This window comes from Haliotis asinina, chromosome 12 (assembly GCF_037392515.1).
Source record: "Haliotis asinina isolate JCU_RB_2024 chromosome 12, JCU_Hal_asi_v2, whole genome shotgun sequence".
NCBI classification, from domain to species: domain Eukaryota; kingdom Metazoa; phylum Mollusca; class Gastropoda; order Lepetellida; family Haliotidae; genus Haliotis; species Haliotis asinina.
This window is the reverse complement of record NC_090291.1, coordinates 19,455,837-19,475,511: the sequence shown is the minus strand read 5'-3', so window position 1 is coordinate 19,475,511 and position 19,675 is coordinate 19,455,837. Positions and strand designations below refer to the sequence as shown.

Below are 19,675 nucleotides of genomic sequence, written 5' to 3'. Positions count from 1 at the left end.
GTCTTTGAAGACTGCCCTCAAACCACCATCTTTTCAAAATGTCAAACGCACAATGCAATAACTTGTGAACGATGCGCTATGTAAATGCACTTATTATTATTGATAGCGGATGGTGAGAATACAACATACATATTCAGAATTATTCGGAGATTGAAACTCACGATCATGGATTTCTAGCAAGCCTCTACACTACATAGATTATCCACACATTTGCTTATCTTGTGACGAAACAGCCAATGTCTCCATAACCACAATCACTATAGCAATGTACTTGCTTGCTGGATGACTTGCAGTTTGTTCTGTGTTAATGACCATCAGCCCATGCACTGGACAAATACCAAGCGTATTTAAGTGGACAGTGGTTCAGCTTTTGACATTTCCACACTTTTGAAACTACTTTTATCCTTCTTATCTTCTCTTAACGCTTAACACTCACAAAGGTCAACCTAACGCCTTTTTTCAGAACCCAGGTCTTCATACGTACAAAGAAAATTGGTGATAATCCGCGTTACGTAGCGTTATTTCCCTTGAGGGAGAAAACAAGTAACAGATTGAACCAATCATAATCGTCCAGTCACATAATGATACCTTAAATGCGCTGAAGACAATTCTTGATTTTTAAACCTCCACATCACCTACACGACAGATAATGTTCAAGATGCCTTTTCTACTCTGCAAACAAAGGAGTCATTAGTTTCAGCAATATAGAGTTTTCTACTCTGAAAGTGACAAGGATCCGTGGCCGTCATGCATGTTTTAGCTCTTCTGATCTTAGGAGTCACCGTCATTCTTCCGAACGTAGAGACTCAATATTTGTCTCGCTTCGGTGAGTAATATGGTCTGATTTTTCAGTCAGTCGTTTTTTAATTGTGTTAAAGTCGGGTCGCAAACTTTATTTCATAATTGAATTTTTCACTTGCCATTGTAAAATGCACACATGCAAACATGATTTTTCATGTTTTAAACAAAAATATTATTGTTTTCCTTACTTTCTCGAGGCATAACTTAAAATTATAAATTTGTATGGCATTTCATTTACCATTTCATAGTATTTCACAAACTCTCATTTAAAAAAAAAATAAAAATTTAATCTTAAGAATATAGAACTTTTTTTGTTCATATTTTGAAAATGATAAATTTTCACAGCAGATAGAAGTAGCAGCTGTATATGGTAATTGAAAGGGTAGTAAGGATGATCAACTTCCAGTAAATATGAGACGTTTTTAAATGTACAAAACGACTGCGTGTCAATTAAAAACAAACTCCGACTAAAACCACAAGAACACTTGTGTCAACCTTTGATGTGAAATCTTAATAAAGATGGCTTTTGAAACAACGTTTTAATGGAGATCGGCATAATCAGACGGCCTTTTTCACAGCCCGAAACCAATGCTGGCGGTTCTGCGGTCAATGCAAGTCTTCCTGCCATCCAGGGGAGTTCATTCTTGGGCCGGTACCGTGTGGGTATGGAGCTCTGGGAACATGCTGCGCTGCCGAACTACGTATGTACAGTCATGAGATCACGGAATAAGTCATCAATACTAAGTCTATTGTTATAGATGTTCAAAACTTGTCTACACTAACATTATTTTGACTTTGTAGTGGGGTAGGGACGTGCAGACCTTTGGTTTCAGGCACAATAAGTAATATTTAGTTCACTTTCAATTTTAGCTTGTTCAGCTTATGGCGGAGTGTGTCGCCAAGGTGGATGTGAGAGTTTGACAGAGAGGGCGTACACGTATAAAGTACGATGTTTCAACCCACAACAGACATGTTGCCTCAGAAAGCCTAGGCCAGTTGGGCAATTCACAGTGCAACCTGTCGCCACCACTTTCACACCAAATATAATCTCAAGTAAGTGATGCTATTTTTAATACGCAAGAACTACATATTTCAAAGACGCTTCAGTACTTGTTCTTGTCTCAAAGGGACGAGTTTAAGGTTGCATCTGTTCAGTCGTATTTGTTAATGAGTGGGATAATTTGTCAGTGGAGGTGCAAATTCCCCCCAAATAACCCCAAACGATATACGAAATTACATTGCTTCACGAGGGTAAATTGTAGTTTAATGGTTTGTCCCCATCAGTCATTGGTTTGTTAAGAACTGAAATGCTCTTAAACATGGTTTATTCCATTTGTAATATGAGCTTCCATGCTGGATATCAAAATGAAATTCGCACCATTATCGGTTCGGCCACTGGATCAGTATATTCCAGTTTCATTCTCAACTCCACGGGAGAGAATCAGAGCTACCCAAGAGGGTAGGTTAACAGTCACTTGCATGACCATCTAATGCTACAGGTATCCACTCTTTGCTTGGTGATATTATGAACCTGTCTAAAGAGATACCACAGTCATAAAGCATTTGCTTTGGTGTGGTATAGACGGGAAACGTCCGAATCGATTGTTACACTTGAACAACGCCGTCTCTTATGTAACTACACACCACGACAAACGAATTTTACCTTCTCCTGAGTTATAACCAGTGTGCAGTACATATTACCAAAAGTGCCAGATGCAACCCCGTAGCATAGTAACAATAATTTCGGGAAGCCCATTACATACTGTCATATGTATGTTTTACATTAATTGTGAAATACAAGACGGTTGTGGGACCATTTAAGTTTTTAATATCTGTTGCTTACCGTACGAAAACTCAGCTATTAATGCATTTGGCGTCATCCCAACTATACCAGACTGTGGAGGAAGACGAACCTTGAGGTCACGGATACTCGGAGGGAACCCTGTGAATTCTCCAACTCAATGGCCGTGGATGGTATCCATCAAAATAGGTCCCCCGCCCAGTGGCTTTCACATCTGTGCTGGCGTCCTCATCAGCAACAGCAAAGTTCTCACCACGGCCAGCTGTGTCGAAAGGTAATGCAAAATGGCAGATATACAGGGCTGTTACGGTGGTATGACATGGAATTTTCTTGTGTTCCAGAGGAATCTAAAATCAAAAGGTTGTAACGTCATAATCGTATGAAACAGGTAGTGCTCTTACTATCAAAAGGGGCTGTATCAAATGCCAGCAGACGAGCGGATCACAGTTTGAGTCAGTGAGGGCAGGAAGATGTGTTTTAAGTCGATTTTAGCTATATTCCAGCAATACCATGGCGGAGCATATCAGAATTGGGCTTTACACCTTGTACCCATGTGTGGAATCGAGAGAGAATTGTTTTAGAATAGGATAGCTTGATTCTTAAGCTCAAGCTAAAAACAATAATGTTGGTTCTATTGCTTCTGTTTAGGGGTAGATTGAGTGTCTAATTCTGATCAAGAGAAAACTACACGCACACATTTTATCTCACAACTGTATACTCCTCAGTGCCTCCAGCGTTTATGTGACCATCGCAGAAAACAGCATAGACAGTCCAGGAGAAATTGGAGAGACAGACATACGTGTTCGTGACACTGTGATCCATCGCGATTTCAATCCAACTCAACCTGGTGATACATTGCAAGGTATTATACTTTAAACAGTGTAAGATATACAGTCTAAGATTGGACAAAGCGATACATAACTGTTCATGGTACATTGTAAACCAAAAGTCACTGTGTTCTGTGATCTGATTGGTTGAAAAACATGGTCAAATGGTATTAGATTCCCGGAAACTGCAAGACTATTCACTGCGTATTGACTTCGCAAACAATTGTTTTATTGAGTCATCAACAGTGCCGACGTCATTCAAATCATATTGTGACGAATGACGTCACAAATGAGCAACTCCAGACGCTACCATGGGAACCAGCTGAAACGGCCTGCCGATGACACTTCACTGTTGTACCCGTACTCGATGTAAACGAGTGCAGACAGTAAAACCCTTTGGTTTACTTTTGTGTTTACAATGTCGATAAACAACATGTGTTGGCCAATTTCCGGATGTTATTGAGTATTTAAAGCACGGGAATGTTTCATTTGAAACACATGATGTTTATCTCCTGATTCATAATATTCATCTCGTTCTTCATTCCACTGAATCTGACTATTCTGCATTCCAATTAATCGGACTGTTCTTCTCTCAACTGCATCTGTCCGTTCTTCATTCAATTGCATATGGATATTCTATATTCAAATTCATCTGGCTGTTCTTCATTGAAGTGCATCGATCTGTTTTTCATTCTGCTGCGTCGGTCTGTATTCATATTCATCTCACAGTCCTTTAAATGCATCTATCTGTTCTTCCTTCGGCTGCATGTGCTTATTCTACATTCAAATGCATCTGTCTGTTCTTCCTTCAGATTCACCTGGCTATTCTTCATTCAAATGCATCTGTCTGTTCTTCCTTCAGATGCACCTGGCTATTCTTCATTCAAATGCATCTGTCTGTTCTTCCTTCAGATGCACCTGGCTATTCTTCATTCAAATGCATCTGTCTGTTCTTCCTTCAGATTCACCTGGCTATTCTTCATTCAAATGCATCTGTCTGTTCTTCCTTCAGGTGCATCTGCTTGTTCTTCATTCAAATGGATTTGCCTGTTCTAATATACATGCATAAGGATGTGCGCTCCATATTAAAAACTAACGAACTGACAGACAAGACTAGTGTTATACATGGCCTAGGGTCGGCTAGTCCTATGTTTAATGTCTGGTATCTAACAATATAAAGTGAACATTCGCAACAAATCTCACTCTGAAATATTTATGGATGTCACAAACGTTGATATATCATTCTTCAGTTTTGTGAAACAATCCGCTATCCTCCACAGGCAACGATATCGCAATCCTTACATTAGACTCAGTTGCTCCTGCCCCTGCCCAGCCAGCCTGTCTACCTCGAGCAGATGACGACATCCTCGCAACCACAAGATGCTTCATTGCTGGATGGGGGTTTAATGGAGGTATGTGCGTCAACCATGGATATCAATATAATTAATTCATTTTTTTTTTATAAAAGGTCAATGATTGAGGAAAAGTACCTCTTCCAACCATCACAGATTCCATTAGACAGTGAGTGGTAGGTGAGGGTTTACGGTAAATCAGTTAAAGACTTGCAGTGTAGAGTGTCCCAGTCAAGTTTGTGGGTGACTTTAGTTTTATGCCGCACCCAGCAATATTCATGTATAAGTTGCATAACATATTTCTACATCACCTTTCTGTGAGGTCGTTGTTTATCTATTTCAAGACAGGTATGATCTGTTTCAGGTTCCGATGGCTTGCTTCATGAGTCCAATGTAAACGTGGTCAACAACGCAGTGTGCTCAATCGTGTTAGCTCTAGGAGTGAACTCCCAACTTCCACCGGATAAGCTATGTTCCTCTTCTTTCATAGACCGCACAGATACATGCCCGGTAAAAATATATTGTGTGTCCGTGTATGTGCGTTTGTACTTGGACTTCGTTGTTTCAAAGTTCACTTGGGTTGCAGTTTGGTTGGTCATCTGCCTGTCTGTCTGTCTGTCTGTCTGTCTGTCTGTGTATGCTGGTGGATGTGTAAGTGCGGGTGCGAAGTTCCTTGCGCATGGCGGTTTTGTATAGAATTGCTATTGTCGGTGCTGTGGAGTCGAACTCGCTGACCACCCCCTCCCTCACCCCCTTTTCCAAGACTGCGGTCCAGCTGTTTGTGAACCACTCGTACATTAATTTCAAATCCATAACAAAAGAATGGTTGTATATTTTCTTACTTGCACTCCGTACAACTGGCGCCTGTTCATAGATATCCAGGGCTAGAAACTTCGTCATATCCACCTTCATCTATCCTTCTACGTCATATCCGCCCTTTTCATATCCTATTTCATTATATCCGCCCATGACATATCCTTCTTCGTCATATCTGACCTAGGTATATCTTTCTTCGTCATATCCATCCTTGATCTATCCTTCATCATGATATCTGCCTTGATATATCCTTCTTTGTCATATCCAACCTTGATATATCCTTCTTCTTCATGTCTGCCCTTGATGTATTCAGATTCGTCATACCCGCCCTTGATATATCCTGATTCGTTATATCCGACTTCTATATATCCTTTGGCACCATATCAGAATTCGATTAAACTTTACTCTGTATGTGCGACAGTTGATTGTACTCTGACATTGCAGGGAGACAACGGTGGAATGTTGGTATGTGAACAAGACCCTAATGTCTGGACGCTCATTGGAGTCATCAGTGACAACGCATGTTCACAAACTCTTCCTGTGGTTTATACGGATGTCAGAGCACATATTCCATGGATTCTTCAAAACTTGTAGAAACATGTGGGCCTTTCGAAGACATAAAAATATAGCTAAATTATTAGCGCCCACCTTCGCCTGTATTTGGAATCAGTGAAAAATCAACATACCAGCAAACATGCATTCTATAGATATATATGTACTCGTTGGTCTGCGAAACTGGGAAGTCCTAGAAATATCTTGTGTTTTCAATAATTTCGTGCAATCCCTAAAATATTAACAATATGCTAAGAAGTGAATTAATTTGCAGGTAAATTACTGTCATAGGGATCAGCCTGTATATCGGTACTGTCTATATGTCGCACACTTCAAACGTTTTAACCGAGGTAATAATATGTTGACACTTACTCAAGAGGACGCTCCATACCCAGACAATAACCAGGCCACGTCATCAACAAAACGTAGTCGACATGACGGAGAGCACTCAAGAAAGCAGTTTGACCTATGCTCAAAATGTCTGTAAGGAAGTATAAGACTTGTGTGGTTTCGTGAAGGCGTGAAACATGTCTGCATCTGATGTTCTCAAGGCTTCATCAAATGTAACTGGAGATGTGAGACAACCCGCTGCGCTGCTTCAAGTCGAAATCAAATTTACTCTAGATGCTACCACAGCATCTGCTGTCACAAGAAATGTACATAATGTGTTATTTGTCTTTACATGTGTGGGGGGCATATTGACAAAAGCTAACGTTGAATCTGCTGCAGTACATAATAATTGATTTTGTGTATCGGACGAGGAGGTGATTCAGGTGGAATAAAGAATGCGATTTATTTCCATTATTGATCAAAGTTTAGTTTAATTAATTTTAATTGATTTATTATTTAAGCATCAACTGCGGGCGATGTCATGAAAGGTGTGGTTGTGGTATTCACAGATCTAACGAAATTACCTGAATATTGCCTCTGCCTTTGCACGTGTCATGGGGGGTATCTAAGAAGAAACATAATTATATATATATATATTTGTATATTTTATGGCTGTATAATTATAATTATACAGTTTTATTCCTGTGTTGCTGTTGTCAGAAACGTTGCAATACTGCTTCCAATGTGTCGAAAACCCGGAATGTGTCGAACGTTTTCTTAGCCCTCACAAAGATGCATTTTCCATATTATCTTTCACATTTTAAGCGTAATAAGCACACATTTCTTAAAGTCTAGTCATTCGTGTAACTTAGACTCATTCGGTATCTGTCACTATAAATTTACACATACACTCAAATATATACCCTCCTGTTCTTCAAGATATGGAAGATTGTTAATTATGTATACCATGTACAAACCTTGCCAGATACACAGACATTGTAGGATAACAGACTGTGTCTCATGGTGACACATTTCGTAGTTATTAAAGAATTTGTGTTTAGTAAGACATAAACCATCTTCACGAGTACGATATTAGAAAGAATATTTACAGTTGGAATTGCGACATATTTCCCCAACAATGCTGTACAAGGATGACGGGCCTTTTGCGTTTATAGAGAAACACCACGTTTGTACAGAAACACACGAGTGGTCATTAAGTCGCAGTTTTCTGCAGTTGTGTTTACATAAGAAGGGAACATTTTGCTATGTATCCGAGAAGGTTTCGTGAACAAACAGCCATAATATGTATCTGCGTAGGGCTGGGGCAAGAGTTCAAAGCCGTGGAGAGTGTGATCTTATTAGTTGAGGTCTGAGAGCACAAGGCTGTACATAACTTGCATATATGCAGACAAGGTGTCATTGTAGTTTGACAAGCTAAATGACTGACCGATTCGGGCGTGATTTTCACACCGATAGAAGAAATAGTTGACAAAGCCTGATGAAACGCTAAAAGATGAAAGTTGGTGGAGGTTGATGAGCGTGGCACGGGATGGGGAGTTTCTTGTACAGGTGCCACTCCATCAGCATCTTGATCGGTATCTGGGATGTTACTCTGGATACTGTGTGCTTTTTGGATTCTCCATCTGCATGCTGTTTGCGGACAATATTTCTTTTGGTCACGTACGTACTGTTTTCAAATTGTGTATTGGAAGTGATACGGTTGATATTCTGGCATGACAGTCTGTCAGTACAGTATGACTTCAAATCGCGTAAAAATGTAGCGTTTTATTAACTGTGAATATATTTTATACGTTAACGTAGTATATATTACTGATAATGCACAATTAATATAATATTTAGATTAGGCATATATACCTGTGCCAGAATTCAGCATTGTCTGTTTAGACTGATGTGTCTAGGTAAGTGAGTGAGAGACTTGAGTTTTACGCCGCACTCAGCAATATTCCAGCTATATGGCGGCGGTCTCTAAATAATCGAGTCTGGACCAGACAATCCAGTGATCAACAACATGATCATCGATCTGCGCAATTGGGAACCGATGACATGTGTCAACCAAGTCAGCGAGCCTGACCACCCGATCCCGTTAGTCGCCTCTTACGACAAGCATAGTAACTTTTTATGGCAAGCACGGGTTGCTGAAGTCCTATTCTACCCTAGGACATCTGTCTAGGTAAGCAGAACGTCAGTAAATTTTGTTGCATAAGCAATACCAAGAAGTCATTATCTTGCTGTGACGTCGTATAACGAATACCTTCATATGTCCATGGTGCGGTGGTGAGGTAGCCTAGAGGTTGAAGCGTTCGTTCGTCACGCCGAAGACCTGGGTTCGATTCCCCACATGGGTGGAATGTATGAAACCCATTTCTTGTGTTCCCTGCCATGATATTGTGGGAATATTTCTAAAAGCGGCGAAAAATGCATTCACTCACTACATGTTAGGGGGTGTCTTACAAGTAAAGTCTGACCTGTAAATGTACAGTTCTATGTATTTAGCGTGCCACCTCAGCTATGGAGGGGAATGTCGGGGGTTGTGTAACCGCGGTGAGGTCAACCTCGGCATACACTACTGCAACATCGACATCGGCTACCATGGCACCTGCTGCGTGGCGCTACGTGAGTAACATAATGCATAATTAATGCGTAGTATGATGTCAGGCGTATATCTAAATGGTTAGATTCTAATAAACATTTAATAAATGATATGAATTATTCGAATTCATTAATAACTTCCAAATTTTATTCAAGGAACTGATTCTTTGTCCGTCTTCTGTAGTATGTATTTTCATTTGCCGTTTTTTTGCCATTTTATGTAATGACCGTAAATCAGATATATTATGGAGACAATACCAAAAATGGTATTTTATGAGAAATGCTTCATAAAAGAGACAATGGCATCAGTGCAAAAAGAGGATTGTTTGAGAAATGCTTGATACTGATGAAATCTTAAAGGATCAAACACTGTACTTTGTGTTAATGTGTGTGTATGTGCACTCGTATATTTGTTTCTGGCAATGTTCCTTGAGACAGAAAAATATAAATACAAACCTTCAAAATATTTCTTAATTTCTCTCTCACATACATTTTGATTTACTGAGCGCAAAGTCTGCAGCAGACCCTCGATAGCGCTGGTCTCCCTTCTAGATGCATAATTATGACCAATGTCGCGCTAAAATGTCGTCCTGTGCATTTAAAATGAAAATAATAATGAGTTTGTAACACTTCTGAACCACTATTAGTTGTCTGTATTGGCGAAAGGATTCTTATTGAATGGACAGGTAAATCAGGAGTCAGATAACCTGTAACGATACCTTAAAGGAAAAGTATGTCATAAAGGTTTTGTTTTCAAGGTAAAACTCCGTAGTAGCTCTTACAATAGCTATGATTGATCTAAAGCACGAACATGCGCTCAAATGTCACCACAGTTTGTGAATAACAACGGAAACATCTTTTTCTATCAGTTTCTTGCCGTTTGATATTGACAGATGACTTTTGGGTTACAATTGACCACGAGCCATACGTTTCAACTTCAGAGCAAACAGATATACGCTTTAGTATTTAAAACCGCATGTTAACAGTCTCACTTTTCTGGCAAGGCTTATTCTGTCACTCACTGAATAAAGAATAATACAAAACATGCACACTAAACACTGCAAAATGGTTTAAATGTCAGTACATATCATAGAACATGTTAGGCCCCATTTGCTATGTATTTTGACACCAAGAAAACTAGATCTCCTTGAACTAACCCAAATATGTGCCAGAACCAAATATCATGAAAACTGCAATCAGTAATGGATACTAATCCGCTCGAATATTCAACTCAAACATATGAACCACTACAGAAATCTTGTCTGCTCACACGTCATCGGCAATAGTGCTAAAGGCCACTCGAACAAATCAGAAAGTGCTGAAACAGCATAAATGCGATGTTCCAGCGAAGCAAATATTATCATAGTAATACGCCCCCTGTCTGTATTCTAAATGTTCAAAGCACATAACATTTTCAGAACAATTGACATAATATAATGTGATAATATTCAGTGTTTGTCCATTCAGCATGCTGGTACATTGGCGGTATTTGTCGGAAGTTGTGTATGCCTGGCTACGAAGCAAAGTATTCCTTGCCCACAACATGCCCGCACTTCAGGTCAACATGCTGCATGCCTGCTCCAAAGACGCTGTCCAATCACACAACTACCACAGCGATATTTCAAAGCGAGCACCCACAGTCGACATCCTCGCCAACACCAACGACGACCCCAAGAGTCGAGACATATGCTACAACATCTTCAGTCGTTGAAACAACATTACAACAGTCCACAGGTGAGAAACGGTCATGTTTCCACCATGATAGCACTAAAAGGACAAAAACAATGTCAAAACAAAGAAAAGATATTCAGAAAGGGGATTTCCAATGGTAAATCATAAACAAACCAAAAATAATGATATTGGACGATTGAATCGTCTTCTCCCGATTCCGTTCACAGATTTTGCACCATGAATGCATAAATATCTTGAATGTTGTATTTTCACGACAGGAACTTGTGGCAGACGGAGATATGTAGGTTCTTATCCTCTCAACAGCACACGAGGGGCATGTGTGTTTCCCTGGGTGGTATCAATAAGGACCACATACAGCCAACACTACTGTTCCGGTGTACTTGTGTCTGACCACGCCGTGTTAACGGTCGTCGGATGTGTGGATGGGTAAATATGAATTGCAGTGTCCTTTTTTAAAAGTGGCCATGATATAATATTTCTTCGATTATATTAGGCGCTCAGAGGTGATTCCTAAGTCATATATGAACTATTTGAAGGGCTATATAGAAGTTATAAGTAATAGGAATGACAAGTCTTTATGGACGATCAGCTTCTTTGTTGTACAGTAGCGACGTTTCGGCGATGCTCTGTTAATATGGATTAACCTTTGCACGGGAACAATACTGATATGTAAATAACCGAATGCTAGTTTCATTTGTCTGTCAAGGTGTATTCTTTAAGGGTTTCAACGTCTCATCTAGTCCTAACATTGGGAGAATATGATGCATCTCAAGCAGAATCCACAGAGGTACAGGTTGAGGTTTCATCCGTCATTAGGCACCCTCATCACACATCCTTTACTAGAGGTAAGTCAGCTTGGGGCGGAAGCTCATCACACATCCTTTACTAGAGGTAAGTCAGCTTGGGACACAAGCTCATCACACATCCTTTACTAGAGGTAAGTCAGCTTGGGGCGGAAGCTCATCACACATCCTTATGCTTTACTAGAGGTAAGTCAGCTTGGGACACAAGCTCATCACACATCCTTTACTAGAGGTAAGTCAGCTTGGGACACAAGCTCATCACACATCCTTTACTAGAGGTAAGTCAGCTTGGGGCGGAAGCTCAGCACACATCCTTTACTAGAGGTAAGTCAGCTTGGGGCGGAAGCTCATCACACATCCTTTACTAGAGGTAAGTCAGCTTGGGGCACAAGCTCATCACACATCCTTTACTAGAGGTAAGTCAGCTTGGGGCACAAGCTCATCACACATCCTTTACTACAGGTAAGTCAGTTTGGGGAGCAAGTGAAGGTCATCAGAAACTGTAATGAGGCAATGATGCAGGACGTGATGAATGCAAATATGAATAATTATTGTAAAAGTTTCTGTTAAAACGTACAAATGCATTTAAAAATAAATACTCAAGGGCATGCCCTCATGGATCGAAATCTTTCTTGGCGTATTACTGACATGTTATTGGAAAGGTTCTGTTACGAATCAACAATTGTATTTGAAAATAAGTACACAAGGGCAAATCCTCATGAATGGAAATCCGTCTTGTCGTACGGTCTCATCCGTGAGGAATTCGGGTTAGAAATGGTCCCCATATGCTTACTTGCATCGAAACTGATCGGTGGTCAGTCTTGATGAATTGGTCAGCAGCGTGTAATAATACCCGAAGACTTGCATCGTCTTTTGAAATTCATAATATCCACCACGGGTTTGTCCAAGGAATATTGCTTTGGAAATTTCAAGCTACTTACAGCTGACAAAAACAAACAAAACCACCCACTCACACTGAAATACTTCAATGGCATTTTCACGTTTACTATTCTTTTTTCCTTTCAGGCAACGACCTTGTGTTGGTGGAGTTTGCTGAGGCCGTGGACCATCCATGTATTTCCCCAGTGTGTCTACCTAAAGTCAATACATCTCCCATCAGTCTCGGATTCGGACGCTGTCTGTTGGCCGGGTGGGGCGATATCACGGGTGTGTTTTTGAGGCTGTTTGAGGGGTATTCTAGAAGCTGTGCGCAACAGGAATGACATGTCTTAATGGATGATCAACTTCTTTATCGTACAATAGTCACGTGTCAGAATAGATAATTATACCTTTTTTCAAGCATGAAGTATTGAATGGGCACAACATGATATATTTATACATGTAGGGTACATGAGGGCAAATTATGAAAATGCATTATAAAGCAAGATGGTTAACAATGACTGTTCTAAGGGGTCAGTGACGCATACCTTCCTTGACGTCACATTTACTGATTTCCACTGGCTACACTGCTTATTGAAGCTTCTTTCTTGTTGAAAGAGAGTGTGTGATTCGTTTTGGCTTATTGAATTATGAATACATTGCGGTGGTTTCCATCCGCTCGAAACAGTTTTTTTTTTAAAACAAAGATCTGATAGTACGATTTGCTCTGGAAACATGACGCATGTTACATATTCGGGTCTGTATTCGATCTTAATGTTGGTATTGCTACACAACACATGTTAACTTATGTCTAGATATGCTAATACTAGAATTTTTTTCTCGTGATATAATTTTAAATGTCATACTATATTTTATTGTTTGTTATAGTCAATCATTATGCACTCTCAATTCAGTCGACTTGTAAGAAACGCCTTCTGTGTAAATGGGCATGTGGATTATAGGAACACTGCATTTCATACTGATTCGTTTCTAAATTAGATCCGAATGTGTCGAGCGTTCTCGAAGTTCGACAAGTAAGAGTATACGAATCCTCCACGTGCTCTCAACTGCTGACAGCCATGAATGCCAACGGCACAGTGCCTGAAGACGTCATCTGCTCTCTTCAAGACGACGAGGAGGATACTCATTGCAAAGTAAGCTTCAACGGGAACGGAGGAACGTTTATGATAAACGCGGTACTACTTATTACAGCTAACGAGAAACTCCATTGTATTAACTTGCAATCAGTCCTGCGAGGAATATTAATATCAACCCAAATTTACCTGGTTCTCTGTCTCGGTCACTGGCCACTGACAGCTGTACAATGCAACGGGAAGGCAATTGTTCACTTGGGTCTTAGTGCTGAAGTCATCGGGAACTGCCTACGACAGAAGTTTTGTCTGCATCTTTTGGTCCCAAGTTTGCAACTTTGACAAACGATAACAATAACTTTTCAAGATCCCCTATTGTAGAAAGCATCTGCTTTGGGTTGATATAAATGTTTGTCAATAATTTTGAATAAATTACCTATTATTAAGACTGACAATGCCAAAATTACGTGCATAATCCTTTGTTTCAGACTGACGGAGGAAGTATGTTGATGTGTCCGGATGTAAACACCCAGTATTTCCTCTTTGGGATTGTTACAGAGTACACATGTACTGATCATGCGATAACTCTTTATACCGATATAAGTAGACATGTGGAATGGATCGAGAGGAATTTGTGATGACGATATTCACTTGTGAATTATCAACAGTGAATTGGGCACATTACATAGTGTAGTTAACCCTTTATTTTGAGGTAACCATACATTAGAGAGGGATTATGTTGCAATTTAAAGAGTGAAATTACACGATAAAAATCACGGGCACAGTAGACCTGCTGTGAATAGAAAATCACTATTGGTTCGTTTATAAATTGGAAAGATGGATTCTGTAGTAATTTTTAAAAAAAGTGTGATTAAACCATAACAATCAGTGGCACCGTAAACCTGTTGTAAATGGTAATCAAATTTCGTCTGTGTATATTTTTAGATGTATTGTCTTGAATTCCAAAGGGTGATTAAACCGTCGAATGCTACACTCAGACAAAATATATACTGACCTTGAACCAAGTAGCAAGTGTCTACTAATTAATGCAGAGGGTCATATCCATGGAAACAACAAGTATCCATACATATGTACCCAGGCCACATATCGGCTGAAGTTAAGAATGTGTGCGTGAGTTGGGTTATTCGCAACTTTTAGGGTGCGTTCTCACGGTGCGACTTGTAGTAACAACTTGTAGCATACGACTTGTAATAAAAACAAAGATCTTAACGACTTGGATTGGAAGGAAGAAACATGATGTCATCATAAACAGAGGGGACGTCCCTCTGAGGAGAACACAGCTCTCTGCGATTTGATTGGTCGAGAGCTTGCGACTTGTGGTAGGAATTAGGACAAGGCCTATGTCTTACAACTCGGTTGCAAGTAGTATGTGATTTTCAGCCGCTACGATTTCGGTGTTCTCACTTTGCATCCGTGTTTCATGCTACAACATTCACGTACTATCACGGCGGGGGATAGGCATCACAATTTAGTGTATCGTTCTTGGTTGCAGTTTCGAAACAGTGCAAGTGAAAATTCGTCTCATTCGAGAAAATGATATTACGATATAGACACTTTGACAAATGTGCACCACGTTGTAGAAGGCACCATTGAAATGTGTATGTTATGCTGAGGGCCACGTTAAACAAGAACCAAACTCACAACCACAGTAACATTAAATGTGGCTTTCATCTTGTTTAAGGGGCAACTGGGTGGTTAAATTGTTCGCACGTTACGCTGAAAACCAGGGTCCCAGTCCTCACATAGGTACTATGTGTGAAACCCACTCCTGGCGTCCGCCGTGATATTGCTGGAACATTTCTAAAAGGGGTGTGAAACTAAGTTCACTCACTCACTCAACTTGTTTTATGCTTGGAATCATACTCGCAAATTTGGAAATGCGTTCACTGTTAATATATTTTGCTCTAAATGTAGTATATTTCGAATGTAAAAGGTTAAAGTGAACAAGATATTCTGCGGTGTCAAGGATCGAGAGGACCTGGTGATCCCCTTGCAACTGACCTTTCCTGCCTCATTGGGTCTTTTAAGTCAAGCGCAAATATTGCCGTAGCAAGTGTCACCGCAATGTAAATGTCTCGAGGCGAGAGACAAATTAACAAACTCTTAACGTTGGTAAATAGTCACGAGTAGTTGACTTCTATAAATAAAGACATTTCTTAATATTCTGAGTGAAAATGGGTCTACCGATTAATTACACATAAGATCACTACAATTGTTCCACGTGCGGAATATTGATAAAAACGGCTTAATACTAAACTCATTCACTCGCCTCTTGTCTACATGCGTGCGTCATATACACACCAATTCACTGTATATTGTATGTATTAATGTGCAGCATTCGCTTACCGTGTCAATCGAACATTCTTTATTCACTCTCAATCCACTTAACATATATATTAAACATGACATATGCGCATTGAAAACTACTCCTTAACAGGATTAGTAAAATATTTATGAATTTTGGGAGGCATGTCAAACACCAATAAGGCATATTATTGCATGTTCACTCCCTTACAAGCCAAAATATATAATGACGGGAGGTCCATTACGTGTCGCAACTATTTTGAAGTTACGCCCCTTAGGCGTGATAGGATCGTGTTTGAGTCCCAAGTTCGTCCAGTTTATGCCTCCAGGTTCGTCAGCATCATATCTGTGTTCACGGCTTTCACAAGTAAGAACAGTACAGTGTGTCCTCAACGATCAACTAGACACGCTACAGTATGATGTTTGTTTTACTGTTTGTGGGAAGCAGATCACTGATATAGCATGTGTTGAGGCATCTCTATGTGTAAAATACTGAAGAAAATTAGTTTTGAAATGCAAAAGGACATACTATTCTCATAACGCGTGACCTACTCTGCCAAACATGTGGCACAAGTGAATGACCAATTCAGAGAGCCAACTGAAGTGTTTTTGCTTGAAAAAAACATACAGCACGCGTCAAAATTGGGAACTGTACCGGACGTAATTATCAGATTCCTGACTGATGTGGTCAGTTTGGGAATGTAATTTTCATATATGTTATATTACTAAAACAGTGTGAAAGATTTACTTCTTCAGTAATTGTAACCCGGACAATACTCCTAGTTTGATTAACAGGTGTATGAGGGTCTTTGAAATAGTCCTAGTTTGATTAACAGGTGTATGAGGGTCTTTGAAATAGTCCTAGTTTGATTAACAGGTGTATGAGGGTCTTTGAAATAGTCCTAGTTTGATTAACAGGTGTATGAGGGTCTCTGAAATAGTCCTAGTTTGATTAACAGGTGTATGAGGGTCTTTGAAATAGTCCTAGTTTGATTAACAGGTGCATGAGGGTCTTTGAAATAGTCCTAGTTTGCCCGACTGTACCTAAAATGGTGAACTTGATTGGAGGTTTAAAAATTTTACTCAATACAGACAGAGAGTTCATGTTTGGAAATTGTATGCAATCCCTCTTATCATACAACTGTACAGAGAGTTTTACAGAATCTTTAAACACAAATCCAAATATGACATCAATTTAAGATACCAAATAATTATGCAAATCTTCTCTTCGTGAGTGCGAGAATTAAGTTGAAAATGACAGTTAAGTAAAACAAAAAAGACGAATATATTCAACGAAGCCTATCCAAATAATTTAGAAGTGGGAATTTTACATACGTTAATGACACTTATACACCAGAAATGACGATCCATGTATATCACATAGCTCCCACTGTAACATTTCTGCACGTAGAGAAACTTACAGCTTGACGTCAGTGTGGGTTGAAATGCTTAAAGTAAATCCTTGCATAAAAGCACATTGTTAACAGGCTCTTTCCCCAACGTAAACAGAATGCATTCATCGCAGCACGAAACCAGAGAATGTCGAATAAACAACCAACACCATGACGTCACGTGACGCCTGTCAGTCATTTCCGTGCTGCCCAATAGGATGAAATGCCAAACAAACGGGTTACCTGTGCTTTCATGAAACGCGTTACAATGACTTATAATGACGTCAGTGAAGAAACAGGATTGCCATATATGGTTCTGAACTTAAGTCATTTCAGAAACGCGTATCGTCCCTTCAATTTTCACTTGACCAATCAAAGGAAAACAAATACCACACGTGATGTGGGCGGAGTCAAATTCGGGAATGATTGTTTGTTGAAAAGACAAACCTTTGTGTGCGTTTACGGAAAAATACACCTGTGAAGTGTTTACTTAACCTGTATTTGTTAAGTGTGTTGTCATGTACATGGTAAACCAACATTTGTTCAGATGAGCTGATACACAGCTTTGATGTTCAAGACATGCGTAATTTAACTGCAACTAGTACTTATTCACTGAAAGGGGTAAGATGGTAAAATGTAATTTACGAGAGTTTCGCGATTTCTGTTGCGGTAAAGTTGGATAAAGACAATATTTTCTTAAAACACAGAGGAGCGTTATATTATCCAGTGAAACAAACATTGTCGGGGACAGTCCAAAATAACAACTCTACAGAAGTCACACAAACAGATTTCATAAGGTGAAAAATAGTGTGGGGGTCTACGTGAATGCAAATGCTTACTGACAAACTGATATTATACACTTCCAGACGTAAATGAACATCGTTTACTGGTCAACGGGTATACTGCTGTTTCATAAATCTTTGAATTCCTCAAACTCCTTTTCTGTGCGATGGGGAAGCCTTCTGGTTAAAACGCTCGCTTGTCACGCCGAAGACCTGGGTTCGATTCCCCACCTGGTTACAGTGTGTAAAGTCCATTTCTAGTGTCCCTCGTCGTGTCATAGTTGGAATATTTCTAAAAGCGGCATAAAACTAAACTCATTCACTCACTGTCTCCTTTTCAACGCAAGTGATTTATTATCATTATTCATGTGTACAAGCCGAGTGACTCCATGAACAATGGTTTCGTGTAGTTTAATAGGTAACACGTTGATTTAAAATGTAAAATGACAATCTATATTTGTCACTGAGTTAGTGAGTTGGTTATTACATGGACATGGACAATATTTTAGTTACATATATAGGACAAAATAAGTTAGGTAAATTGGTATTTGTATGGCTGATATTTTATCAGTGTGACAGTAAATAAATACATCATTATCAATAATTATAAAATTTATAAATATCGCTAACTATTGACAGTCTACTATAGACGGAGAAGCCGGACTTGCTCTGTCATGGTATCTCATGATGTCGGCCACTAGATTATTTAAAGACAGTCGTCAGTTGTAATATTGCTGAGTGCAAAACAAACAAGCAAACATTCAAACAAACCAAACCCCCCCCCCCCCTCGAGCCCCAAAAAAAACCCACAAAAAAACCCAACACAAAACCAAAACAAAACAAAATCAAAAACAAAACAAAACAAAACAAAACAAAACAAAACAAAACAAAACAAAACAACAAAAACCAAAAAACTAAACAAACCATAATATACATATATACTGAATTTGGAATTGTAAAATCGACTCTAGATTTAGCACAGATTTCTTGTGGGTTTGAAAAGGGTTTTGTCGCGTTTATGTGAAGATAACCGGTTCGCAGAAACATGCAAGCAAGAACACGATGCTTACAATCACCGGAACAAAACCAGGTCGAATCCCATTTGATTAAAAAATGCCACGTTCTGGCAAGACACGTGACGCAACTCTACATCGATGACTGGAGTACATGTGCCCCCAGAACGATGAAGGGGCAGCGGTGACCAATTAGTGTCAAGGTGCGAGTGACCGGTAGGTCCAGGTTAAGCAAATACTACTGCACCGAGGTCCATTGAGGTCATCTTTCACGATCACGCTGACCAGTACAACTAACGTCCTTGTTTCTGACACGAGCTTACTGAACTGAGTTGCGAGCGTTGACATCACAAGAAAGGAGAGTGTACATGCAAACGCACACACACACGCAATGGTTTTGCATACAATTATACCGATGATAATCAGACACACACATTTACGGACATACTCAGTTATGACCGTTTCCTGTCTGGGGTAAAGGCAAAACATACATTTTGCGTCACACATTTATCTTCGTCTCATTTTCAGAACAGTTGAACACAATCTTAATTATATGGTTATATGCCTTGCTGTTATCATTTTGAAGGTTCAGTGCCAATCCCTGACTTAA

General features: G+C 39.6%; 2 protein-coding genes across 2 annotated transcripts; both read left to right on the top strand.

Moving 5' to 3' along the window:
- The first annotated feature begins 747 nt into the window (after nucleotides 1-747).
- Nucleotides 748-6,191, top strand: LOC137257677 (chymotrypsinogen A-like). The gene is made up of 8 exons (XM_067795039.1): nucleotides 748-826; nucleotides 1,380-1,502; nucleotides 1,672-1,854; nucleotides 2,696-2,876; nucleotides 3,328-3,464; nucleotides 4,710-4,841; nucleotides 5,146-5,291; nucleotides 6,042-6,191. Exons 1-8 carry the CDS (start codon nucleotides 748-750, stop codon nucleotides 6,189-6,191), a joined length of 1,131 nt encoding a protein of 376 aa, XP_067651140.1.
- A 1,892-nt stretch (nucleotides 6,192-8,083) lies between these two features.
- Nucleotides 8,084-14,192, top strand: LOC137257896 (chymotrypsin-like protease CTRL-1). The gene is made up of 8 exons (XM_067795397.1): nucleotides 8,084-8,159; nucleotides 8,994-9,113; nucleotides 10,557-10,823; nucleotides 11,039-11,207; nucleotides 11,502-11,626; nucleotides 12,611-12,751; nucleotides 13,463-13,617; nucleotides 14,043-14,192. The coding sequence occupies exons 1-8, from the start codon at nucleotides 8,084-8,086 to the stop codon at nucleotides 14,190-14,192; spliced, it is 1,203 nt and encodes a 400-aa protein (XP_067651498.1).
- Nucleotides 14,193-19,675: the final 5,483 nt, after the last annotated feature.